The 25,611-nt window shown below is 61.3% G+C and overlaps 4 protein-coding genes across 5 annotated transcripts; 3 read left to right on the plus strand and 1 right to left on the minus strand.

The window, feature by feature from the left end:
• The first annotated feature begins 2,923 nt into the window (after positions 1–2,923).
• On the plus strand, positions 2,924–7,291 carry PROB1 (proline rich basic protein 1). Its single transcript, XM_066560468.1, has one exon. It carries the CDS (start codon positions 2,924–2,926, stop codon positions 7,289–7,291), a length of 4,368 nt encoding a protein of 1,455 aa, XP_066416565.1.
• A 978-nt stretch (positions 7,292–8,269) lies between these two features.
• Positions 8,270–9,650, plus strand: MZB1 (marginal zone B and B1 cell specific protein). Its single transcript, XM_066560152.1, has 4 exons — positions 8,270–8,466; positions 8,750–8,856; positions 9,026–9,130; positions 9,208–9,650. The coding sequence occupies exons 1-4, from the start codon at positions 8,275–8,277 to the stop codon at positions 9,380–9,382; spliced, it is 579 nt and encodes a 192-aa protein (XP_066416249.1). The 5' UTR covers positions 8,270–8,274; the 3' UTR covers positions 9,383–9,650.
• SLC23A1 (solute carrier family 23 member 1) lies at positions 9,612–14,417 on the plus strand. The gene is given in 17 exon segments (XM_066560151.1): positions 9,612–9,697; positions 9,700–9,766; positions 9,768–9,837; positions 10,310–10,381; positions 10,572–10,676; positions 10,766–10,923; positions 10,994–11,082; positions 11,159–11,226; positions 11,644–11,825; positions 12,391–12,511; positions 12,615–12,771; positions 12,948–13,095; positions 13,215–13,320; positions 13,397–13,526; positions 13,689–13,832; positions 13,969–14,064; positions 14,179–14,417. Coding segments are annotated over 17 exon segments (2,007 nt in total). The 5' UTR covers positions 9,612–9,642.
• A 3,160-nt stretch (positions 14,418–17,577) lies between these two features.
• Positions 17,578–25,049, minus strand: PAIP2 (poly(A) binding protein interacting protein 2). 2 transcript variants are annotated; one of them, XM_066560333.1, is made up of 4 exons: positions 24,941–25,049; positions 21,397–21,562; positions 19,004–19,183; positions 17,578–17,817 (listed from the first exon to the last, which is right to left on the minus strand). In XM_066560333.1, exons 2-4 carry the CDS (start codon positions 21,532–21,534, stop codon positions 17,752–17,754), a joined length of 384 nt encoding a protein of 127 aa, XP_066416430.1. In that variant the 5' UTR covers positions 21,535–21,562; positions 24,941–25,049; the 3' UTR covers positions 17,578–17,751. The 2 variants fall into 2 exon arrangements, with proteins under 2 accessions (XP_066416430.1, XP_066416431.1); XM_066560334.1 differs by having other exon boundaries at positions 21,397–21,556; positions 24,941–25,045.
• Positions 25,050–25,611: the final 562 nt, after the last annotated feature.

A 25,611-nucleotide genomic window follows, 5' to 3' on the forward strand; every position in this document is an offset into this window, starting at 1 on the left:
AAGGGAGCAGGGAGCGGAACAGGGAATGGGGCAGGGAACAGGACAGGGGGCTGGGAACGGGGCTTGGAACGGGACAGGGAGCTGAAACGGGACAAGGGGGCTGGGAACAGGACAGGGGGCTGGGAGCGGGGCTGGCCCCTGACACGGGGCCGTGTGGCCGCAGGTCGCCCCTGCCCCGCCTGTCCCAGCCCGGCCCCGCTCTCTGGCCCGCGGCTCTGGGCTCGCAGCCCTGCCCGGGCATCGCCCCTGTGCCCCAGCCCCGGCGGAGCGGGGCCGCCCCGGGACAGCCCGGCACGGGGCCGGTGGGTCCCTCCTGTCACACCGCGCCCGGGGCTGTCCCAGTGCTCCCGGGGCTGCTGCCGTGTCCCGGATGCCCCGGTCCCTCCTGAACGGAGGCGGCTCTGAAAGCCCCTGCCAAGCTGGGCCGGTGTTTCCTGCTCCTCCGGAGCTGCAAAAAGTAGCTCCAGCGTGGGAGAGGCACATCCTGCTTTCAGCAGCTACCAGCAGCCTTCCTCCTCCTCCTCCTCCTCGCTGCTCGTGCCAGGCTTGCCAGCATTGAGGTGAGCACACACCGAGCTGGCACGAAATCCAGGTTAATAAGCAAATGCAGTGGTGAGGCTGCAGGCAGTATCACGCTGGCTTAAACATAAATGAGCATTTAATTAGCAAGTGTGGCTCAGCCGGGGTCCACCCACTGTTCTGTAACATGTTTGTGCCCCACAGGCACAGCCCAGCCTGCTCTGGGTGCTGGGAGGTGCTGGTTGGGTTTCGTCTGGCAGGAGGAGCCCAAGGGTCTCTGCATGGCCTCCACACCGAGGGACAAACCCGGGAGCAGCAGGAGGAGGTGCAGGTGTGCAGTGTGCCCTGGGCTGGTGGCAGCCTGGGGCTGCAGCCAGGGCAGTGACAGCAATGCCCCACCAGTTCTGCTGCTCCCACAGCACCCCCAGAGGGGCTGCTCACAGCATCCTCAGGATCCCAGAATCACAGACTGGTGTGGGTTGGAAAGAACCCCAAAGGCCACTCCCTTCCATCCCCTGCCATGGCAGGGACACCTTCCACTGTCCCAGGTGCTCCAAGCCCCAATGTCCAGCCTGTCCTGCCAGGGATCCAGGGGCAGCCACAGCTGCTCTGGGCACCCTGTGCCAGGGCCTGCCCACCCTCACAGGGAACAATTCCTAATTCCCAGTATCCCACCTAATTCTGCCCTGTACCAGTATGAAGCCATTCCCTGTGTCCTGTCCCTCCATCCCTTGTCCCCAGTCCCTCTCGAGCTCTCCTGGAGCCCCTTCAGGCCCTGGAAGGGGCTCTGAGCTCCCCCTGGATCCTTCTCTGGTCCAGGTGAGCACCCCCAGCTCTCCCAGCCTTTCCCCTGCCTCACTCCAAAAGTCGTGCTCAGCACAGTCCTTGCTGCTGCTGCTGCTGTGACACCCAGGTCCTGCTAAGACCACAATGGTCACAGTGACAACAGCTGTGACAAGTGGCACAACACAACTGGAGGCTGCGAGGGTGGCAGGAGAGCAGCACCGGACACCGGCTGTGCTGTCCACCCCACTGTCCATCCCCTGTCCATCCTCTGTCCATCCCCTGTCCACCCCACTGTCCATCCCCTGTCCATCCTCTGTCCATCCCCTGTCCATCCCCTGTCCACCCCACTGTCCATCCCCTGTCCACTCACTGTCCATCCTCTGTCCATCCCCTGCCCATCCCCTGTCCATGCGCTCCTTGGCACTCGCTGTGGGTGCTGTGGGAGGTGGGCTGGCCCCAGACACCCCCTGGAGCCCTGTGGAGAAGCAGGGCCAGGAATGGCGACCCCAGCACCGCCCTGGCAGTCTGTGCCTGTGCCTGACCATGAAGAAAGGGATTTGGGGGTTTGAAATCCCACATGCACACTCCTTCTTGCACAAGGCCACCGCACCAGTGAGCACTGACCACGGCAGGTCCCCTGCAGTCCCTGTGGGCACAAATGCCACCTGCAAGCCCAGGCCAGCTCAGCAGGGAAGGGTTAAGTGCCAGCCCAGCTCTACGGGAAGCTTTCCTCTCCTCCTTGCCAAGGTTTAATTTTAGTCCCTGCATGAACCCAGAGGACGTGGGCATCGGGTTGCTCCGGGACTGGCAGCACTGGGGAGCACCTGCTGCTGCTGTTTCATGGCAAAAATTCCCCCAAAAGCTGGGACTGGGCTGCACCAGCAGCACTTGGGGTGAGCAAGCTGCAGAGATCCTCATGTCACCCCAGCCACCCCACCACTGGCATGGGGTGTCCCCAAAAACGACACATGGTTGCAGTCCTTTGGTCAGCTCCTGTGAAGCCCAGCGCTGCTCCATGCCCGGGTTGATCCCAAGCCTTGAGTTTGCTCCTGGCCGCTTGGATTGGCTGTGGGGGAGCTCCTGCTTGGGGCAGGGTGTGTTTAGGGGAAAGCCCAGCTGGACACACCATTGCTGTGGCGAGGTGGGCAATGGCACTGGGAAGGGAGCCATGGTGGGGATGGAGCTGCAGCTCGGGGTCCTGCCGTGCCCTCAGCACCGCGGATGGGACATCCCCAGAGGGGTCTGCGGGTCCCCCCGCCCCGGGGCAGCCCAGCCGTTCCATGGGGTCACACCCGGGAGTGTATGGGGTGCCCTGGGACCTGTCCTGCGGTCTGGGGAGAGCGGGGCGGGATGAGGGGCAGGGATGAGCCGGCAGCCCCCGGCAGGTCCCCGAGGCTGGGGGCGGCGGTGGCATCCCTGCAATGCGCTTGGCATCGGCTGTCCCGGCTGGCGCTGACCGAGTCCATGTGATCCGGGGCTTGCTCTGAGTCGCCGCCGGGTCCAGCCGCCGGGACGGCGAGGGAGGCAGAAGGTCGAGCCAGCGGCCCGGCAGAGCGGCCCCGGCCCCGAGCAGGGTTCCCCGGCATCGGCCGAAGCCCCCGCGCTGCTCGCTGCCACCATGCCCCGCGGGAAGAGGGAGCCGGTGCTGCTGTCCCCCGCCGAGCTGCCCGGCCCCCAGGGCGAGGGTCCCCGCGCGGCTGGGGACGGCCGGCGCTCCGCGGAGGAGGAAGAGGAGGAGGACGGACACCTCCCTGGGCTGCCCCGCGACGACCTCACCAAGAGCATGTCGAGCTCCTCCTTGTCCTCCTACCACTCCGCCCTGTGCTCGGACGGCACGGAGACCTTCAAGGACTGCCTGGAGTTCCTGGACGAGGAGGGATCGCCCGGCCGGGCTGTCCCGGCCCGCTGGGCTCCGGCGGGGGCCCCCGGCGCGCCCCCACCGCCCGGCCCCCTCTCCCGCCCGCAGCGGGCTCAGCTGTCCAGCGCGGCTAAGAATAGCCCAGCTCCGGGCCAGGGGGGCAGGATGGGTCCCCTCGGTGGGGACCGGCAGCCTGTGCCGCCCGCGGCCGCCGCCGGGGAGCCGGCCGTGCCCCGGCAGCCCGGGGCGATGCTCGCCGCGGCTCCCAGCGACTCGGACGAGGTGGACGGCGAGGTGCAGGCGCTGACGGCCAGGGCTTTCCGCAGCCTCTCGGGGCTCCCCGGAGCTCGACTCGACATGTGCAGCTCCCACACCTCCTCCAGCCTCTCCAACTCGCTGTCGGAGGACGGCGGGCGGCCGCGGCGGTGGCCGGCGGGGGCCGGGGAGCCCCGGGGCGCGGCGACAGCTCTGCACGGCAGGGTGGGATGGCCTTTCCCCGCCGGCGTGGACGGGGAGCTGCTGGGCAAGGAGCAGTTCGAGTGCGTGGACGTGGAGCTGGAGAACGGCGAGGCCAGGAAGGGCCACGGCAAGAAGAAGACGGTGCCCAAGCGCCAGATCCTGCTGAAGAGGAAGGAGAGGAAGGAGACGGGCTTTGGCCCGCGGGGGGATGGCCCAGCGCCCCAGCCCCCTGCCAGGAAGGAGCCCCCCAGCAAGGGCAGAGCCGTCGGCGAGGACTTCAGGTTCAACTACCAGCAGTTCATGAAGGCGGCGTCCCTGGAGGCCGGCACCGACAGGACCAGGGCGGCCTCGTGCCTGGTGAAAAACGTCCTGGCCAAGAAGATGCAGTACGAGCAGCGCATCAAGATGGAGCAGAAGGGGCTGCGGGGCAGCTCGACCTCCTCGGGGCCGTCCTCCGCCGGCACCGACCTGCTGGGGGATGGTCTGGAGGGCAAGTCCAGCTCGCTGTCCCGCTCGGACTGCAGCTTCTCGGCCGAGGACCTGCGGGGCGGCGGGATGCCGGGGGCCACGGCGGCCGCGGGGAGCACCGCCACCACCACCCATCCCACCAAGGGCGTGGTGCTCAGCGAGGCGACGAGGGAGACCGTCTGCAACCTGAGGAAGACGTTCAACGAGCTCAACCAGAGGATGAAGTACCAGGAGGTGCTGGAGGGCCGCTGGCTGCCCGCGGCCGCGGAGGAGCACACGTCGGAGAGGATCTGCTACCAGCGCGCCCGCGCCTTGTTCGAAGCCCATCCCGGGGTGGGGAAGGTGCTGGATGTCGCCCCCCGGTTTGCGAGGGCGCCGAGGCCGTGGCCCAGCTTGAAGGAGCGAGCCATCGGCCCCATCCATTCCCAAAGCCTCCCCTTCAAGGCCGAGAGCCGGGCGCTCCCCGCCACCCCGCCGCGCCGCCCCTTCGCCTCCTCCCGGGCGCAGGGGGCGAGGCCGCTGCCGCAGAGCCAGCCGGAGAAGCCACCGGCAGTGCCCCGCCGGCCGCCCAGCCCCGGCACCCCCCCGGAACCCCGGGGGTCCCCGCCAGCCGCGCCCCCCAAGCCGCAGGAGAAGGGGAAGGGGCGCGTCCCGCAGCCCCGGGACGTGCGCAAGCTGGTGAAGAGCAGCTACAGCCTCAAGTTCGGGACTGCCGGCGCCTCCCGCGGCACCGTGGCACCGGCGAGCAGCGGGGAGCCGCCGCCAGCCACCCCTCTGGTCATCCACTGCACCTCGGTCCGCCGGGAGCCGCCGCCGGAGCCGGCGGGGGAGGAGATGCCGGCAGCCCCCGCCGAGGGGCCCGCAAAGCCCCCGGGCAGCCCCGCCAAGCCCCCCCACAGCTCCCCCATCAACATCACGAGGGTCCAGGCCACGCGGAGGGGAGCGGCACCCCCGGAGGAGCCGCCGGCGTCGCCCCCTCGCCGGGAGCGGAGCGAGCTCCGGCTGCCCCCGCGGGCCCCGGCGGCCGAGCGGGTGCCGCACGTGGAGACCCATCTGCACGTCCTGGTGGGCCGGCCGGGCCGGGAGAGCTCCCCGGCCCAGAGCAGCGCGGTGCTGCGGGCAGAGAAGACCGTTCTGCTGCCGCCGCCGCCGCCGAGTCCCGCCGAGGGGAAGGAGGTGCGCGGCCGCGGCGGCAGCGGAGCGCTCCCCGCTGCCGAAGGGCCGGAGTCGCTGGGGCAGCGGCCCCGCAGCGGGGACAGCCGGGACCCCCGAGCCGGAGCCCCGGGCGGCAGCAGCGCCCGGCCGCGGCCGGCGGAGCCGGGGACGAGGAGCGCGGCAGAGCCCGGGGCCGGCGAGCAGAGGCAGCAGCAGCCCGGTGGCTCCGGCCCCGCCGCCCCGCTCCGAGCCGGGGACAGCGGCGAAGGCTCCCCTGGGCGGCTGCCGGAGCACAGGGAGGCCTGGGAGCACTCGCCGCTGTGGCCGGCGGCTACAGAGCCCTTCCCGCCCGCTGCCCCGGCAGAGAACTCCAACTACTTGGCAATCCCCGAGAGAGCCCCCAAATCCACGCTTATGCCAAAGCTGTCCTCGGTCCCCAACCCAGGCAGTGCATCCTTTGGGACCCCCTTTGTCCCCATCCCGGCCAGTGCCTCTTTTGGGGCTCCCTCAGCCCCCAACCCAGCCAGTGCCTCTTTTGGGACCTCCATGGTCACCAACCTGACCAGCTCATCCTTTGGCTTCCCATCAGCCTCCAGTCTGGCCAGTACATCATTTGGGGCCCCCTTGGTTTCCAACTCCAACAAGTCTTTTGGGGCCCCTCTGGTGCCCAACCTGTGCAGCACATCCTTTGGGAATCCCTTGGTCCCCAATCCATCCAGTGCATCCTTTGGGAATCCCTTGGTCCCCAATCCATCCAGTGCATCCTTTGGGAATCCCTTGGTCCCCAATCCATCCAGTGCATCCTTTGGGAATCCCTTGGTCCCAAATCCATCCAGTGCATCCTTTGGGAATCCCATGGTCCCCAATCCATCCAGTGCATCCTTTGGGAATCCCTTGGTCCCAAATCCATCCAGTGCATCCTTTGGGAATCCCATGGTCCCCAATCCATCCAGTGCATCCTTTGGGAATCCCTTGGTCCCCAATCCATCCAGTGCATCCTTTGGGAATCCCGTGGTCCCCAATCCATCCAGTGCATCCTTTGGGAATCCCTTGGTCCCCAATCCATCCAGTGCATCCTTTGGGAATCCCTTGGTCCCCAATCCATCCAGTGCATCCTTCGGGAATCCCTTGGTCCCAAATCCATCCAGTGCATCCTTCGGGAACCCCTTGGTCCCCAATCCATCCAGTGCATCCTTTGGGAACCCCTTGATCCCCAACCCAGGCAGCTCATCCTTTGGGTCCCCCTTGGTCAGCAACCCAGTCACCACTTCCCTTGGGCATCCATCAGTCTCCAACGTCGCCGGCTCTTTCTTTGGATCCCCTTTTGTCCCCAGTCCTGCCAGCGCTCCGCTGGGAACCGGTGCCTATGCCCTTCCTGGTGGGGAAGTGCCCTGGAGCAAGCCCAGCCCTGAGCCCCTGCTGCCCCGACCCCCCGAGGGCTCGGCTGCTATGGAGGCCCCAGCCCAGCCCCACCTGGAGGATGCTCCTCCTTTCCTCAGGAGGAGCGATGGTCCCTCGCCGAGCGGGAGGAGCAGGCAAAGCCCCCCCAAGCCCTTCCCCGCCGCCGTGCCCGCCCAGCGGAGGATGCTCGTGGATCCCAGCAGCGGCAAGTGCTACTACATGGAGCCGCCGCGGCAGCCCCAGATGAAAACACTCTACGACCCCGAGACCGGGCAGTACCTGGAGGTGCTGGTCCCACCGGTGGCATCACACACCGGGCTCTACCAGGCACCTTTCAACCCGCTGGTCATGGCCCCGGGGGTCTACGGCCCATCCTACGCACCCTACGGCGGCTTCCCGGGGCTCCCGGCACCGCCGCCCTCCGCCCCCTCTCCGCCGCACCCCCCGCTGCCGGCTGCCGACAACCCCGGGAGCCCCGGCTCCGCTCCCAAGGGCGAGGGGTCGTCCCCTGCCGGGGGTCCCGACTGCGGCTACCTGGAGAGCCTGTACTACATCCCCACGGGCATGCGGGCCAGCCCCGGCCCCGAGCAGCCCCCGGCCCGCGCCAGCCCTGCCGTGCCCGAGGGATCGCTGCTCCGGATGTGACGGGACGGAGCCGCCGGGATGTCCCTTTCCTTGGCCCGGCTTAGCCCAAAGTCAGCATCACCCTTGGCACGGGAGAGCATCCCTGCCCACGGCTGAGCTGGCAGAGCGCCGAGGGTTAGCGGGCACTGGTTGGACTTCGCTGGCTTCTCATGGAAACGGGGACAGAAAGGGTGTGTTCGGTGTCTGCAGCTGGCAGCCCTCCCTAGGGGGACATGGAGGTGTGGCCCCGGCCAGCAAAGGGACCACAGAGGCCCCGCTTCCCCCTGTCCTGCCAGTCCCATCCCAAGGATGACCCGGGCTGGTTTGCACAGGGGGTGATGGCCTGGCCACCCCCAGCTCCCCCAACCACAGCTGCAGCACAGACACCCCAAAATAGTAATAAAAATGCTGAAAGAGCTTTAAATCTGCTTCTTCATCCTGTGCTTGTGTGGTCTGTAAAGGGAGGCGAGGGGCTGAGGCACTTGGAACCTGCAATCCTTCTGTCTGTCTTGGAGTGTCCACCAGATAAATCCCGGTGCCGAGGAGCAGGAGGGGACTCTGCAGCCATCAGTGAGCCCTAAACCCCAAACCCCAGCCCTGAGCGCCAAACCAGAACCATGAGCCACAACCACAACCATGAGGCCAAACCACAACCATGAGCCTCAAACCCCAGTCCTTAACCCCAAATCCCAACTCTGAACCCCAAATCCTCAGCCAGCCCCTGCCCCTGTAAGTCCACACCATCCCAGGAAAGACTGAGGTTGAGGGGAAGGGATCAGGCTGAGTTTTACAGGACTGAGTTGCAGCAAAAACCTCCTGGAGAGGGGGCACCCCTTGCACACCCCCCCTTCCTGCCGCGACGCCCGGGTCGGACGGGCCGCGCCAGCCGGATGCAGGTGTGTGCTGGCCGCGCCTCGGGGCCGCTCGCCAGTCCCGGGGGGTTTGTAGCCCGCCCCGGGGGTTTGTAGCCACCCGACGCCTCCGCCCCGCGCTGTCGGAGCAGGATGCGGGCGGCGCTGGCAGCGTGGCTGGTGCTGAGCCTGCTGGGGGGGACAGGGGCCGAGGACACGTGCGGGGACCCCCCCGCAGCCGCGTCCCGCTCGGTGCCCGCGCCCCAGCTCAGCCCCGAGGAGCGGCTCTCGCCCCACATGCCCGAATCCCTGCGCTGTGACGCCTGCCACGCCATCGTCTTCCAGGTGGGGACCGGGGACATGGCACCCCAAAAGCGGCAGTGAGAACCCGTGTGGGGAAGCTTCAGCCTGGGGAGATGCTGCTGCTCCTCTGGGGCACGCCCCTGATGGAGATTCTCATCGGCACCTTAAAAAAGCCTTTTGGGGCTCCTCATGGACCCTCTGACCCAGATGTGCTTCAAGTGCTGGGGCCGCACAGAAGGGGGTGCAGAGCGCAGCCCCGCGCGGGAGCGGGGTCACGGACAGGCTGCCACCCTCAGTGCCCTGATTCTGCCTTTTCTCACCCCAGATTGAGGAGCAGCTGCGCAAGGCAGAAGGGAAGGTGGGCAAGAAGGCTCTGAAGGAGTCGGACTACATAGAGGTGCTGGAGAGGAGCTGCTCGCAGGACTGGGAGAGGTGAGCAGGGTGTCCCTGGGATGGGGGTGTCCCTGGGATCAGGGTGATCCCAGCTACAGGCGAGTCCCCAGGGGTCAGAATGTCCCCGAGGACGGCGATGCCCGAGGAATCAGAGTGCCCCGGGGTGTCCCCAGCGACCATTTTGCCTCCAACCCCCCTCTCCCCGCAGTTACGGGGTGCTGGAGCTGGACGGGGAGAAGCGGCTGTCGGGGCCGGGGCTGCCGAGCCAGCAGCCCCTGAGCGTGCTGGTGTCGGGGGGACCGTGGCCGGGCAGGTGAGTCGGGGTTTGGCGGTGCAGGGGGGTCGAGCACCGTCCCATCGCCTCCGGGTGACCCCCGCGGCTCCTCGCAGGCTCTCCAAGCTGTGCCACGGCTACGTGGGCGAGCGCGGCGAGGCGCAGATTTACGGCGCGCACCGGCGGGGCCCGGCCGCGCTGCGGCAGCTGCTGTGCCACGGCGACAAGGGACCGTGCGCCGGCCGCAAGGAGCGCCCGGACCCCCGCAAGGCGCTGCAGAACGAGCTGTAGCCCGGCGTGGTTAATGCTTAATGCCCCGGCGACCTTCGGAGCCGACTTCGTCCCCAGCGGGAGCCGACACGTGCAGGGGGTGGGCGCCTTGCGGGTGTCGCTTGTCACCGATGTCGCCGCTGTCGCTCGAGGCGCGGCCCGGCCGTGCCCGCAGCAGCGCGGACTCCGTTCCGGCGAGCGGGGAATTACTCTGTAACCACGGGCTCTAATGTTTCACCGGGCGCTGCTCCGGGCGGGGGCAGCCCCAATTAAAGGAGTTAATGGCTGATCCGTGCCGGGGCTGCGCTCGCCGCTTTCACAACCCCCAGCCAATGGCCGCCCTCCCCCCGCCGCCGCCACCGCCCGGCCGGGGACTAAAGTCCTTCCCACGGCCATAAAACCCCCCGAGCAGCGCCAGCGCCGCCGGGAATCGTCGGAGGATGGGGACCCGCTCGGGAGACCTGGCTCAGCCCCAGGTGAATGCAGGCGCCGTCCCTGTCCCCATCCCATCCCTTCCTCGGTGTCATCCCAGGGCGGTGGGGAGGGAGGTGGTGGCCAGGCACACCCACGCCAGCGATGGCCAGCTCAGGGTCAGGATGCCCTGCTGGGGCTGGCAAAGGCCAGGGGGAGCCTGGGGACTGCGGTGAATCGCGGGACCAAGGGGACACGCTGGAATGCTGCGGCTGGGACTGACCGTGCCACCTTTCCCATCACCAGCGGGGGGATCCCCCTCCAGACTTTCCAGGAACAAAATACAACGCAGGGATCGGTGGGTTTGGGAGCTCAGATCCCTCCTGGAGGTCAGAGCGGGCACCGGGTGGGACTGACAGGAAACACGCTGTGCCACGGCCCGGTGTCACCCGCGTCCCTCAGAGCAGAGCCCAGCCCCTCTCCCGAGGGACACCCGGGTCCACACTGACCCAGCTCCTCCCTCCTGCCCACTGCCAGAATGGGAACTTGGCTCTGGCCCCCGCGGGCTCCCCGCACGCCCCTGGGAAGGAGCTGCCTGTGGCGGGCAGGGTGAGTACCGGGGCACCCCGTGGGCAGCAGCACCACACCCCAAATCCATCTGTGACACACTTGCGGATGGAACCCGGCCAGCCGGGACCCCTCCCATCCCTGCGGGCACAGGGGCTCCCGTGGGGCAGGGTGGGGTGCCCGTCCCTGCACACAGCCCCAGGGTGAGACAGGCTGAGCTGTGCCCCCCCAGCAGGACCCCGGGGCGGGCACCAGGCCCCCCCGGCCGGAGGTGGACATGCTCTACAGGATCGAGGACGTGCCCCCCTGGTACCTCTGCATCCTGCTCGGCTTCCAGGTACAGCCTGGAAAGTGTCAGACCCCAAATCCCCGTTCCCCATGTTGTGGGGCACCCCCAGCCCCGCTGAGCCTCCCCTCGCCCCCCAGCACTACCTGACCTGCTTCAGCGGCACCATCGCCGTCCCCTTCCTGCTGGCCGAGAGCCTGTGCGTGGGCAAGGACCAGCTGACCGTCAGCTACCTCATCGGCACCATCTTCACCTGCGTGGGCATCACCACCCTGATCCAGACCACCGTGGGCATCAGGTAGAGCCGCGGCCCCGCGGGCCCCCTGCCCAGCCCCGGGCCCGGGCGCAGGATCCCTCTGTCCCCCCAGGCTGCCGCTCTTCCAGGCCAGCGCCCTGGCCTTCCTCGTCCCCGCCAAGTCCATCCTGGCCCTGGACAAGTGGCGATGCCCACCTGAAGGTGAGGGCAGGGGGGTGCAGGGGGTGTCTGGCTGCTCCCCGACCCCCAGGACCACCTCACCGCCCTTCATCCCCAGAGCAGATCTATGGCAACTGGTCCCTGCCGCTCAACACGTCCCACATCTGGCAGCCCCGCATGAGAGAGGTACATCCTGCACCATCCTGCCACCAACCTGCCACCAACCTGCCACCACCCTGCCACCACCCTGCCACCACACTGCCACCACCCTGCCACCACACTGCCTCCTCCCTGCACCACACTGCCACCACACTGCCAACACACTGCCACCACCCTGCACCATCCTGCCACAATCCTGCCACCACACTGCTACCAACCTGCACCACACTGCCACCACCCTGCCACCACCCTGCCACAATCCTGCCCCACCCTGCCACAATCCTGCCACAATCCTGCCACCACCCTGCCACAATCCTGCCATCACCCTGTCACCACCCTGCACCACCCTGCCACCACCCTGCCACCATCCTGCACCACCCCGTGGCACCCTGACTCCCTGGCAGGCTGCTGACGCCCTCTCCTGCACCTCTCCATGCCCTGCAGATCCAGGGGGCCATCATGGTGTCCAGTCTGGTGGAAGTGGTCATCGGGCTGCTGGGGCTCCCCGGGGCACTGCTCAGCTATATCGGGCCGCTGACCGTCACCCCCACCGTGTCCCTCATCGGACTCTCCGTTTTCCAGGCGGCCGGTGACCGGGCTGGCTCCCACTGGGGCATCTCTGTGCTGTATGGCATGGGGACAGGGGGGACATGGGGACGGGGGGAGGGTTGTCCAACACAGAGCCAGGAAGGTGTCAGGGGTATGAGGTGATGCCTTGTGAAGGCTGCCCTAGAACAGAGACTAGAGAGTTAAAGAATAAAGCAGAGATTTATTAGGAGGTCTCAATGGATCCACCTTGGGCAGCACAAGAGCCCAGCCAGGGCTGCGCCCAAGATGAACCAAAATGGTCACAAAATGCACGACCGGTCACGGGGTCTCGCACTTTTATAAGTTCTGCTCCATTTGCACCTTGCAGTTCATTGTCCAATTCCAGCTTTAGCCCATGCAGTCCCATCCTTCTTGTTTTTCTCTCCTCAGCCCACGTTTTTTCTGCTCTTGGGCCTGAGGTTTGGATCATTTGTCCTTGGTCCCCAGCTAGAGAAGGAATTGTTTTGTCTCCCTGCTCTGTGCACAGAGCTCACCATCCCATAATATGAAGCTCAGACCGACACACTAAAGCAGCACAGAATGTGAAAAATATAAAAGCTGAAACCTGAGGCATCAGAGGGATCCCATCTATCTCTTCCCCAGGACCATCTTCCTGATTGTCCTGTTTGCCCAGTACCTGCGGCAGGTCGCCATCTGCCTGCCCGGCTACCGGCGGGGCCACGGCTTTGTCCTGCTCCGCATCCAGATCTTCAAGATGTTCCCGGTAGGGACTGGCTGAGAGCATCCTGGGGCGGCCCCACATTCCCCCGTTTGCCCCCAGGCGGGCTCGGGAGCGGTGCGGGAGGGTGCCGGTGTGTGCCCCACAGATCATCCTGGCCATCATGCTGGTGTGGCTGATCTGCTACGTGCTGACCCGCACCGGAGTCTTCCCCAGCCGGCCCGAGGAGTACGGCTACAAGGCCAGGACGGACGCCCGCGGGGAGATCCTGTCCGTGGCGCCCTGGTTCCGTGTCCCCTACCCCTGTGAGTGCCCGGCGGCGCCCTGGGGCCCCGATACCCTTTGCCCTGGGGATGCGGGGACCTGGTGCAGCATCACCGGGACTGGGGAACACCCGGGGGGGCTCAAAGTGGCACCGGTGAGCACTGGTTGGGGGGTCCTGGGCTGTCCCCAACCCTGAGCTGCTCTGCCCCCCGGGCAGGCCAGTGGGGGCTGCCCACGGTGACCTCAGCAGCCGTGCTGGGCATGTTCAGTGCCACGCTGGCGGGCATCATCGAGTCCATCGGGGACTACTACTCCTGTGCCCGGCTGGCAGGAGCGCCCCCGCCCCCTGTGCACGCCATTAACAGGTACAGCCGGCTGCTCCCCCCTCCACGGCACCTCACTCGCACGGCGGCATCCCTGGACACCGGTCGGGGATGCTGCAGGACAGTGGAATGGGCACCAGCCCCACTGTGTTGTTCCCCAGGGGCATTTTCACCGAGGGAATCTCCTGCATCATCGCGGGGCTCTTGGGAACCGGCAATGGCTCCACGTCCTCCAGCCCCAACATCGGAGTCCTGGGCATCACCAAGGTACCGGGGCCGGGGAGGGTCCCGGCTCGGCCGGGGGGCGCAGGCACCGTCACCTGCTGCCGGTGTCCGTGTGCAGGTGGGGAGCAGGAGGGTGATCCAGTACGGCGCCGGGATCATGCTCCTGCTGGGCACCATCGGCAAATTCACGGCGCTCTTCGCCTCCCTGCCCGACCCCGTGCTCGGCGGGATGTTCTGCACCTTATTCGGTAACTGTCTGCCCCAAACGCAGCCCTGGGCCACGTCCCGGCAGCCTCGGGGGCTGGTGAGCCCAAGGCCGGGTTTGGGGGGAACGGGGGCCCCTCGCACCCTCCCCGCGGCTGGGGCAGCCCCCGGCACCTCCGCCTGCATCGCCGCGTCTCTGCCGGCAGGAATGATCACGGCCGTCGGCCTCTCCAACCTGCAGTTCGTCGACATGAACTCCTCCCGAAACCTCTTCGTGCTGGGTTTTGCCATGTTTTTCGGGCTGACGCTGCCAAACTATCTGGATTCCCACCCCGGGGCCATTAACACAGGTACCGCCCCACAGGGAGCCGCAGTTTGGGAGTTTGGGGAGAGAGGAGGGCAGATCTGGCGGCGCTCGCCCACCCGGGGAGCAGCGAGGAAATCCGGCTCCTCACAGCACCCCGGCTCCGTCCCACGCTGTCGCAGGTGTCCCCGAGCTGGACCAGATCCTGACGGTGCTGCTGACCACGGAGATGTTCGTCGGGGGCACCATCGCCTTCGTCCTGGACAACACCATCCCGGGTAACCGAGCACACGGGCGGGCAGGGGGAAGCAGCGGGGCTGGGGCAGGTGTCTGTCGACTTAGAGCTGCCAAGGGGGATGGCAGGGCCGGGGGTGACACCGGACACCCCGCAGGGACGCAGGAGGAACGAGGGCTGGTGCAGTGGAAGGCAGGAGCGCACTCGGACAGCTCGAGCAGCGCCAGCCTGAGGAGCTACGACTTCCCCTTCGGCATGGGCGCGGTGCGGAGCAGCCGCTGGCTCCGGAACGTGCCCATCTGCCCGGTGTTCACCGGGTTCAGGGCCCGGCCGGGGGGCAGCGGCGCGGCGGCCGCAGAGGGCCCGGACGGGGGCTCGGTGTGCACCAAGGTCTGAGCCAGGGGAGGCTCCCGGCAGGTCCCGCCCCAGCGCCGGAGGAGCCGAGCCGAGCTCCCGGGGGGCTCTCGGGGTTCGGTAGCGCCCACCAAGGCCGCAGCCAAGGCTGCCGGCGCTCGGCTCGAACGCGGGGCTAGGGAAACACAACGCTGCTCTTGGGGCACAGCCTGGGGACCGCCACCCCGTGCCATGCTCCACCCGAAGCTTCAGCTGGCTGAGACTCGTCCAGCGCTTGCTGAAGCCCGTCAGCCGCATCGGAGCCAGCCAGAGCCCCGGGGCCACCGACTCCCACCTGGGGCCACGGATTTTCACCGTGCTGTGCCCTCGGCTCCGGCACGGTGAGCCAGCAGCTGGCACGGGCTCTGCGTGGGGCAGTGTCCAGACCAGCCTTAGGATGCCTAACTTAAGATGATACATTAAAAACGATAATATATTCAAGTGCACGTGCCCCACCCGTGTCTGTGCTGCCTCCTGCACCGTTCCCTCGTCCTTTGTGCACCTTTGACCGTGCTCCTCCTGGGCTGCCAGGCACTCAGACACCCTGGAGTTCTTCCAGGTGGGCTCTGCCTGAACCCGGGGCTGTGGGAGACGCAGCTCAGCACAAGCCCTCAGCAAACCCTTCCTGGCCCGGGAGCTCTGGAGCGCTGGCCCTGTCCTGGCCGTGCTGGTGACACTGCCCCAGGCTGCTCTCAGCCGCAGGCACGGAGGTGGCTGACCCACACCACAGCGGGGTCAGGCCAGTCCTTGGCCTGGATTTAGCACCAAAGTTGAGCTGAGGCAACATTGCACAACCTGTCACAGCCCGGGGTGGCACTGTCACACACTCACTCCCAAGCCTGAGCAGGGAGAGAAGTGAGAAAATCTGTTAAAAGTGAAGATGAGGGAAAAAAAACCCACCCCAAGTTAAAATAACCCCCAAGGGATGCAAATACAATCACTCCCCCCTCCCAGAGCACAAGCCAGGCTCTGAGCCCCTCTCTGGCCGCTGTCCTGGTGCTGGTGCTGAGGAGAGTGTCACAGTGTGTGACACCGCTCTGGCCAGCGGGGTCCCCTCCCATTTCCTTGTGCCCCCAGCCCACCCGCTGGGGCTGGAGCAGGACTGAGAGGGGCCTGGGGACAGTGCCAGTGCTGCTCAGGGCTGGGTGCCACTCCTCTGCTGCAGTCACACCCCAAACCCAGCATGGACGGGGCAGCTCCTCCCCAATGAACATCCCAGTGCTACAGGACACAGCAGAGGGATAAACCCAGCTCCAGGAGGGCAGCCATGGCCAGCCTGGCTGCTCCACGTGCTGGCTCCTGGCTGCTGCACTCAGCTGCCACCACCCTGAGGTGCCAGGGGCCAGGCAAAAGCTCGTGGACAAACTGCAGCCATGCAGGACTCGCTGGTGGAACTCCCACTGCAGACAGAAACCAGCTGTGTGTTATTTGCTGACCTTTTCCTTTAGGTGCTGGAGTCTAAACTCTCCCCAGGCCAGTGGAAAGCCTGGAGAAGTTTTGCCAGCTCTGTGCGTGGGAAGGGAAGGCAGTGCCCAGCACGGAGTAGCTGGGGTAGCTCCATTACCATTCTGCAGAGCAGAGCAGAAGGGGTTGGTGCAGTGCAGCTCCCCCAGCAGGGAGAGGCTCTCCGGGCACAGGCGGGTGGTTCTGCTGCAGGGCAGCACCTGCGGGAAGGCCCCGCCTCACCCTGCCCGTCCTGCAGAGCTGCAGCCTCAGCTGGGCCCCTCCGCTTTAATCCGAGCTTAAAAAGGAGCTACAGCAAGGCTGGGCTGTCCTGAGCAGGGTCTGGGCTTGATCCTTGTGAGTCCAACTCAGGAGATTCCGTGAAGCAAGAGTGGATGGGGCTGGAGAAGCTGCTGCAGCCAGCACTCGACTGCAGCTCTGGGGCTCCGGTGCCAAGCACCAGCAGCAGCTTCTGAGAGCCCTCAGCGGCTCCCGGGGCTGCCAGCAGGGCCAGCCTGGGAACAGCCACAGGGAAAATGATGGGAGAGCATGGAGTGGGAGGAGAGGAACAAATCCCATCCCCAGAAGCAGCCGAGGCCAGGCTGGACAGGGCTTGGAGCAGCCTGGAACAGTGGAAGGCATCCCTGCCCATGGAACTGGGTCTCTCAAGTCTCTTCCAACCCAGAGCACTCTGATTCCATGAAGAGTCCAGCTTCAGCCAGGATCCAGGGCCACGGGGTTCCACAGTGCCAGCCCTGTCCTCCACACGCTGCCAAGTGAGTTCCCGTGCCAGATGCCCAGTTATGAGACAGCCACCACATCAGTTCTACTATTATTTATTTTTTTAAATATTTTTGAAAAAATATAATTTTTTTACAATATTTTCAACTTAAACACTATTCACACTGAACACGTATGGCAGCTTAACCTACCCAAATATGAAGTTTAAGAAGCCAAAACTGTTCTAGCTTTATTAAAAGAAAAAAAAAAAAAAAAAACAACAACCAAAAAACAAAACAAAACAAAAAAAAAAAACAACCCCAAAAAGTCATTGTGCTGTAGACTATTGTGTAGTGATGATTAAACAAAGCAAGGGAAAAGCACCACTCAAATCACTAATGCTGGGGTTTGCCTGGTTAAATCCAGCTGTGGGAAGTTGGATGCTAAGGGTTCCATAGGCAGTGCTGTGTGGGATGCCTGTTCTTGGCAGGAACTGTGATGGATCTCACACCTCCCTGAACAGCACGGGAAGGGAAGGTTTCTAACATGATCACACACTGCAAAGGACAGGGAACTGCTTCCTCCCAAATGCCTGGATGTTAGTTCAGGAGCTGAGATCTACGACTCTGTACAGGTCTGTGAGATTTGGGTTAAGCTCACGCTGCTTCCCAGGATCACGATGTTTTGTAAGGGGAGAAATCAACATTAGTAACAACACTGATATCTCAAAGGAAAGTTAGCTAATTTGCATAACAATCAGATCTCCTCACTTTCACTTGGAAGTTAAGGCATTATCAGGTGCAAGCTAGCACCAGTTAACACATCTTTAGTTAAAAACAGACCATTCACCGCAAATTCCAAGTCCTGTTTAAAAAGTCAGAGTCTGCAGAAGGTTTTATTAACGTGGTACTTTGTCTCAACTTGACTGGTGCTTCTTACCTCACTGCCTCCTTCGAACAGAGCCAGGGCCCAATTATGTTTCCATTAAACTTTTGACAGATTTACTTAATAACAGTCTCAGCACTTTTATTGAGCATGCAAGACTAACAAAACTTTGGCAATGCATAAGTGTAACACAGTGACAAGAAGAGAGAGCTTTTACAATTAAATCTTCTAATACTGGCTTCACAGTGTGGAAATTGTGCTACATCCACCAAAAGAGGGCCCAGTCTACTCAAATGTTTAAGTACTTCACCCCAGGAACAAACTCCTTTGCGTTTGGATTCAGATTACTCTTGACCTGAGGAAGGGAAGAACAGAAATTGAGGTGAATTGTTATTTTCAGCTTCTATTTTCAAGCTGAAGACAATCAGAGGCAAATGTTTATGGATTTAGAGGAACAATCAGGTATACAATAGGCTTCCTACACTTAGCAGCAGTCTATAATCCCCAGAAAAGCCCATTCCTCTCCCTGGGTTATCCAACCTTCCTTAGCTCCACCTGAAGTTTCAGCTGGATGAGGGCTCAGGGAATAAGCAGCAAACCACAGGCATTAACCAAACACAGCAGCTTCCCCTCATGCTGAAATAGCCTTTTCTCAAGTTGAGCTGTTAAAACGTGCCATGAGGTTTTTAAATTTTGCTTATTTAAGCAAGAGGTGACTTGTTCCAGGAACTTCAGCCACTTCTGGGAATTTTATGTGTATGAGCACTGTATTGATTTTTTACATGTCTCTGTCTGTGACTCCCCTGTCCTGCCCCCTGGCAAGCTGCTGCTGCTCCATGTCCTGCAGTTCAAGGGGGGGCACCAGCACCTTCAAAAGGAGCTTTTTATCACAAAGAAATGGAGGATTAGGCTTTTCGGATCTTCACTGAGGCTGAAACTGCTGCCTGCAGCTGCTTCAGCTTGGGAAAGTCACAGTCTGCATCTGAATCTCAGAGTAGTTGTGTGACAGGATGGTGTGGGGTCTGTGCTCTGTACGAGCAACTGTGGATTCTGTGAGGGAAAATAAGCACATGCTGCCCTTTCCTTTGGGTTGAGCTCTAAACAGAAGTCAGACAGCAAAAAGAGGGAAATAGTCACAGTTTGGCTGCTTTCCCCTTCCCTAGAACTGTTCCAGGGATCTGCTGTGGCTCTCCCAGTCCCAATCAGACCCTGGGACAGGGCCCAGACCAGCCCAACGTGTCAATGCTGGCAGATGCCCAGTGACCCTTTCCCAGCCCAGGCTCCACTCAGTGCCCTTCTTTCATAACATCCCACCCACTCCTGGAGTTGTGCCATGGGAAAGGCTCCACGTGGCTATGAAGAAAGCCACCAAACAGGTCACATCCCATGGAGACACCTCCTTCCCACCTACTCTGCACAGCCAGGCAGGGTTTAGCAGGCTCCTTTCTGCTGGAAGGACTTTCTCCTGCCATAAGCAGCAATAAGCCCCAGCCTTGCACAAAGACTTGAGCTTTAGAAATAGAATGAGAAGCTGAGCTTACCACCAGATCCTCCAGCGATGAGCTGTCACTGATAACAAGGTCATTGAACTGGTCCTGGATTTGATCCATTGTTTGTGGGAGATCACGGGCTGGAATAAACCACTCGTGCTCCTCCTCCTCTTCCAGCATCTCCTGGAAACAGCGCTCGATAAATTCTTCTTCCCACAACTCCTCTTCGATCTGTGCAATGAAAAGAAACTGCTTCAGCAAGAGATCTATTGTGAGCTTGTGGGGGGCTCATTCCCAGGTGTGTGCACCCAGCTGACCTTCCCAGCTGTCAGCAGCACCCCAGCCCAGCACCATGTCCATGCAGCAAGGACATCAGTGCTTTATCCAAGGGATTTGGGCTGCAGCTGAAAGGGAGAGGCAGGAGAAGCCCCCAATCCCAGCTGTTTTGTTTGCAGCTTGTTATGACCTGAAGGAGAAGGAAAACGTAGGTCCCAAGCAAAAATTTCAGCTGTACCAACTAGTCTGGACTGAGCTCGCTGCAAGTATGAGGAAGGGAGCTGTGCCAAGACACAGAGCCAGGAAACACTCCCCAGGAAAGTGTCCTGTGGGACTCCTGGGGAAAAAATAACCCCTGCCTGTCACCTGGAACAAGCAGCCTCTCCTCACTGCCAGTGTGTGCTCACCCACTGTGCTCTCCTGGGGAACCCCACCTGATGGCAGCAGCTGTGAGGAATGCAGCCCTGCTGTCCTGGGAGCAGGACAAACCAACCCAGGCAGAACTGACATGCAGTGCAGAGATTAAAGCAGTTTTCCTTGGCTGTTCAGTAAATGAGCTTTGGAGCGAGATCATCCTACAAATTTTCCATGTCCTGAATCAGAGTGTGTAAGAGAGGAAAGCAGGGAAACAGAAGCTGGTGTGAAGGACTTGCCCAGACACGAGGGAATGGAAAATTGATTCAGGACAGATTTAGAAGTTCACTCAGTGGAAGCTTGAACAAATTTTCCCATCTCTACCCTTTGCTCTGAAATCAAACACCTCCTCAATCCTGGAGTGGAAATTTAGTTACCACAAACACCAAATCAAAAACATTAACACAAGATTATCAGGACTGCTGTGCAATCTGGGTCCTTGCCCTTGGGACAAACACACCTACGAGCTCACCTGGTGCTCTGGGGAACAGGGACTCATCCCCACATGCTCAGAGCCACCGCCCAGGCACTCCAGAGGCACCGAAGGCTGACTCAGTGATTCCCCAGAGCAGCACTCCAGCCTGGGTGGCACTCCAGGGGCACGGCCTCCCTCCTGCTGTGGGCACATGGCCACAGGCTCCTGTTACACAGGGCTTGCCCAGCTCCAGGGGCTTGGTTACAGGCCTGCACCCCTACAGGTGCCTCCATGGCAGCTCCAGCAGTACTAAATAACATTTAATTCCTCAAAGAGCTGGAAATTAGGACTGCCTGTTTTTATTTTCCAGCTCCAGTTTAACTTGCTCAGGCTCCCAGAGGGCTGTGTCTGCAGCAGCAGGTGACCAGCAGGTGACCCCAATTGTGTCTGAGCATGACCCTTCTCCCCTCAGACTCCCACCTTTCCTCTGCTCTGACAATGGAATCTGTGCCTGAAAAATCATGGCACAACTCAGTTCCTTCCCAGAGAACTACACCCCCTGTATGCTAACTGTGGGACAGTTCCCAGGGGGAAAAAGCCACCAAACAGGAAACAATGCACAAGAGATGCACAGGTTTTGTGGGCAAACCTGACTCTGAGTGAGCTCAGAGCAGCTGGCACCCTGAGGATCCTGTGCTGGTAACTCAGCACCCAGCACAGCCACAACTGCTGGAGCACAGGCAGCAGCTATGGAGAGCACAGAGCAAGCTGGGAATGGGAAAGGGGTGTGGAAAGAGGTGGGCTGTCCCCAGTCTCCAGAGCAGGAGAGAAAAGGGTGACAGCGGCAAGGTGGCAGAGGAAGGTAAGGCTTCCTTCCCACAGGATGGAAAAGGGAGCTGTAAGACTCAAGTATTAAAATGAGCAGCTGCCACCAGCACCCTGTGGAGCAGCAGTGCTGTTCCCAAGGCAGGTGTGCACCTGGAATTCCCCAGCTCAGCACTGGAGCACTCAGCACGTCCACACACGAACGCCTCCCGGGCCAGCCCTTCCCAAGTGCCACGTACTCCTGACAACTCTGTTCTCCCCTCCCTCCTGCAGCAGGGAATTAATTAATGGATGCATTGGAATGTGCTGCACTTCCTGTATTTTCCACCAGGACTACAGAAGATCAGCATTTACTGCCAGAGCAAGGGAGACCTGTTTGTTCCCCAGGATCACTCCAGAGAGCCCATCTGGAACTTCCTCTCCAAAGGAGGGTCAGTGGTGGACCCCAGCCCTGTCCCTTCAGCTGGGAAGGGACAAAGGACAGACGGGCCATGGAAAGCAGGGAGTTACTTGCCTGCCTGTTAAACTCCTCCTCGTTCTCCATCCACATGTACTCAGCAAAGGGGTTGTCATCCTCGTGGGAGTGCCCGTTGATGATCACATCCTCGCTGATGATGCTGGGGCTGGTACTGCTGCGACTCGGGTCCTTCATGGCTGCCACTCCGATCCCAAACCTGCAACTGAGGGAGGGCAGCATGAAACACCTGCAGGCTCCTCATTCCCTGCCTGCACAAGCCCAGCCCAAGGGAACAGAGGCTGCACCTGCATTCAGAGGCTCCAGGCAGCCTTGCCCTGACTGCAGCAGAGCTGTGAGATCACAGCAAGGAGCGGCATCACAAACACCGTTCCCATTGTGTGCGGATTCCAGGGACAAATTAATTTCCCAAACTGAACCTCACCGAAGCCAAGCACCACAGCCAATGAAAAGTGACAGGAAAAAACAGTAGGAAACTTGCCAGTAGGAAAATATTTAAACACTCAAAAGGAGAATTTGTTTTCCAAAGCACTTTCAAGTGTTGTGTGTGATGGCACGAGCCAGGTTTCACAGCCCTTTCCTGCTTGGAAACCTTGCAGTGAGCAGAAACCATGAGGAACTGACCCTGCACAGGGCCACCTGGAAATCTGTGTGTTCTGAGGTGACACAACATTGCTGCCCTTCTGTACCATGCCCAAATAAACAGATCAACACTGGAAAAGCTCAGTATTTGTTGGATACTAACACTGGTAGTATCAATTTTCTTTAAACAGTACACAAAGTGAGGCAATGTCATAAAAAAGACCTAAAAAAAACCTGACCAAAAATCCATGACTCAGGTCAAATTTTAATGTTTTTCTCATGTTAAAATTCACAATGAAAGTTTCAGCAGCGAGTGAAAATATTTATATTTTCTTAACAAAACTTCGTTGTCTGCATATCAAAGAGTGACTTCTTTGGAGAGAAGTCAGCCTTGTTGTTATTAGAGTACAAGGGCTTATCACCCAGCACCTCACATTTTCTCTTTGCATTCCAGTCAGTTCTGTTATCTAGGGAATTAATGCAAGTTTTGGTTCAAAACTCTTGATGATACCAGCTAAAAACCTGCCACATCTGAGTGACCAATAAAGAAAAGCACAAAGAAGAAGGAACCTGCCTGGCTTGCTGTGTTCCACATTTCTCTATCAAAGGCAAACCCCAGCACAGAAGTCACTGCAGCTGCCTGGGAAGTGCCACAACTGGGAGCAGATGCCTGTATTCCACTGTGTATTCCACAAGGGAAAACAGGTTCTTTTTGATGTTCTTTCAAAACAAACTTGCTGAGGATTACTGGCAGCATTTACATAAAACAGGAAAGGACTTTGTGTTTAACACCCCAATTCAAGCTTGAAATTGCTTTAAGCCACTTCAGCTGTCCCCAAACCAACACATGGGATGGAGTACAGGAAGAAAAGCCTAAAAAACCAAATTTCTTTCCCCCCCACTTTTTACTGGCATGTCTTTTCACCTTCTCTTTTGTGGAGCTAGTTTTGATCTTATTATTTTCCTGAAAGTAACTGCCTCAGCAGTGAGGAACTCAGGCAGCTTCTACACAAAGGTGACTGTATCCAGACAAGTCCAGAATGGTAAAAATAATTAAAAAAAACAACCCAAACCCAACAAACCAACCCTACTTGTTTGTGTAAAAGCTTGGAAGGTTAATTTGTTGAATCACAGGCCAGCTTTCCCATTTCTGAAGCATTCCCACGAGACAGGAGCTCCAGCTTTAGGAGAGAGGGAGGGAAGTCCAGCTCGGACCAAACCAGCTTTGTCCACCACTGCCCAAGGACGATGGGGATGATCTTCAAGGCTGATCTTCTCAGCCTGAACATTTGAATTTTATCTGATGAAGCCCTCAGACCATTCATGCCTTTCCCACAGGGAAACATGCCCACACTCACTTATCCTGCAGGAACTCTGAGGAAGCCCCAGGCTGGTTCCTCACTTGCAGCACCCCCGATTTAATTTTCTGCAGCTTCCAACAGAACAAATAAACCTTCCCATTTCTCCACTTCAAGACACAGACCAGGTTTCTGTGCTCACGTGTGGGGACAAGCTCAGTCTTGTTCCACCAGTACTGGTACAACCTTTTCAGTCAGGGAATTCTGAGGGGGAGAGCCAAATGCCACTTCAGTCTTGCAGAAAGTCCCAATCCAAGCAGGCTGCTGCAGGAAACAAGCCCCAGTGCCAGGCTACACTGCTGCTGGGAATAAAAATAACCCATTTTCCATCTGGGAGTAGGTGGGAAGCAGAGGAGCTCAAAGCTTCTCACTGTAGAAGAGGAAATGTAACACTGGCAGTACTAAAGAACAGAAAACAGGGAGAATTCTGCCACAGTGACACGCTGTGAGGTTCTGACCCAAGTTCCTCTGGGATTTTGGTGTGGAGTGGGGGTGGTGGAGCAAGCACACTGCAAGTGCATAAGGAAAGACACTAATAAAAAATAGTACTTGTATCTTAGGAATGAAGACAGAAATAAAAAATCCTGTAACAACGGACTTTCAGCTAACCCTGAGTTGTTTTCTGTATGCAGTGTGCAGCTTGTTACTCCAGAACATCAGTAAGGCCCGTTAATTCACCCATTTCCCTGAATTTTGCTGCAGTTACAGCCATGAAGAGCCCTTGACCGACCATCATTAAAATTCAGAGCTTTGTGACTGAAGAGGCTGCATTTAAAACCCAGTCACGAAAGAAGATTATCCACTGCCTTCTCCGGAGGTGAGGTCAGGCCTAATTCCATGCAGAAACCACAGCTCCTTACCCGCCACAGAAAAAGAGAGAATAATTAAGTAAAAACCCTACTATATTTGCTTTAAGCACCAAAAATATAATGGTTTTAGTGGGAGCCAAAGATTAAAGGAAGGTGTTTTAGCGCAGCTGGGGCAGAAGTCAGCGACTTGTTTATCAGCCGGTGATTGCTCCCGCGAGTCGGCAGCACCGGCCCAGCTCCTCCTTATCTATCAAGATTAGCACACGGCTCTTATCGAGGGAGCTGATTATAACCGTCTAATAATTATACCCGCCCAATAAACAGATTTCTTAATCAAATCCACGCGGGACGCCAGCGCTATCTGATATAAACGCCTTGGAGCGCCGCGCTGGAGGTTACCGAACGCAGCCGCCTCCCCCGCGCGGGGCTCAGCCGGGGGTTGTGGGAGCAGCGCCACGGCAGGGACGGGGCCCCTCGGCGGCTGGGCGGACCCGCTCCGGGGCCACGTTTCGGTAGCAGCGGGGCCGCGGCCGCGAGCCGGTGTTGTCGGTACCCGGGTGCCGGTAACCCCGGGCCGCGCCGCTCGCTGCCCCGGCCCTGCGCTCGACCCCGCGCGGGCGGTAACGCCACGGGGCCGCCGCCCCCCGGCCCCGCTTTGTTCGGCACTAGCCGCCCCCACAGGCCCCGGATGGCGCCGCAGACAATACCGAGGGGCGGCCCCGCCGCGGGGGGTGGAGGCCGCGGCCCGGCGCCGCCTCAGGGGAGGGGGCGGCGCCCTCGAGCCCCCGCGGCGGCGCCGGCGGTGCGTGGCCAGGGCCGTCCTCCGACTCTCACCTGCGGTGCGCAGAGGAGCCGCCGCTCCGCCGTGACCCGCCCGGACCCCACCGGACCCACCGGCCCCGCTCCGCTCCGCCCGGTCCGCGCTCGGCCCGGCCCGCCCCACTCCGCCACACACCGCCGGACCTGACGTCACTTCCGCCAACGCCGGGCCCCCGCCGGCTCCGCCCCCTCTCCCCCGGAAGCCGCGGCGGCGGGCGCGCGGCAGGCCGCAGCATCGGCGGGGGGGCGGCGCGCTGCACACCGGGACTCGTAGTCTTTTCCCCACCCTCCTCCCGGCGCGCGGCATGCTGGGAGCTGTAGTCCTGCACGGCACCTGGCGGCCATTTCGCGTGGCGGCGCGGGGCACGCCGGGAAGCGCAGTCCGGCGGAGCGGCCGCCATCTTGTGGCAGCGGCGGTGAGGGGGCGGGGGCCGAAGAGCCCCGGGACTCACGGAGGATCGCCAAACGGCCCGGGGCTCTCACAGGGGGGTGCCAACACTCCCCGTTACTGGGCAACCCCCGAGGCTCCCCCAGCCTCGCTCGGGACAGCGGCTGACCCGGGAGGCGCAGACTCCTCGCCTCATTGAGGGAGAGGATAATGGAACACTGAGGGAACAACACTCCGGTTCACAGTGCTGTTTCTGCCCGGGCTCGTGCGTTTTAAGGCGCTGTATCAGGAAACGGGA

Source organism: Molothrus aeneus, chromosome 15, assembly GCF_037042795.1.
Source record: "Molothrus aeneus isolate 106 chromosome 15, BPBGC_Maene_1.0, whole genome shotgun sequence".
In the NCBI taxonomy this organism is placed as follows: domain Eukaryota; kingdom Metazoa; phylum Chordata; class Aves; order Passeriformes; family Icteridae; genus Molothrus; species Molothrus aeneus.

Excerpts from the sequence above, each read along its gene's own strand:
- PROB1 (XM_066560468.1), top strand. The coding sequence starts at position 2,924 with ATGCCCCGCGGGAAGAGGGAGCCGGTGCTGCTGTCCCCCGCCGAGCTG.
- MZB1 (XM_066560152.1), top strand. The coding sequence starts at position 8,275 with ATGCGGGCGGCGCTGGCAGCGTGGCTGGTGCTGAGCCTGCTGGGGGGG. Across the intron at positions 8,467-8,749 it reads GCCACGCCATCGTCTTCCAG|ATTGAGGAGCAGCTGCGCAA; the intron begins GTGGGGACCGGG and ends TTCTCACCCCAG. Across the intron at positions 9,131-9,207 it reads GGGGGACCGTGGCCGGGCAG|GCTCTCCAAGCTGTGCCACG; the intron begins GTGAGTCGGGGT and ends GGCTCCTCGCAG.
- PAIP2 (XM_066560333.1), bottom strand. The coding sequence starts at position 21,534 with ATGAAGGACCCGAGTCGCAGCAGTACCAGCCCCAGCATCATCAGCGAG. Across the intron at positions 19,184-21,396 it reads AGGAGGAGTTTAACAGGCAG|ATCGAAGAGGAGTTGTGGGA; the intron begins GCAAGTAACTCC and ends TTCATTGCACAG. Across the intron at positions 17,818-19,003 it reads CATCGCTGGAGGATCTGGTG|GTCAAGAGTAATCTGAATCC; the intron begins GTAAGCTCAGCT and ends TCCCTTCCTCAG.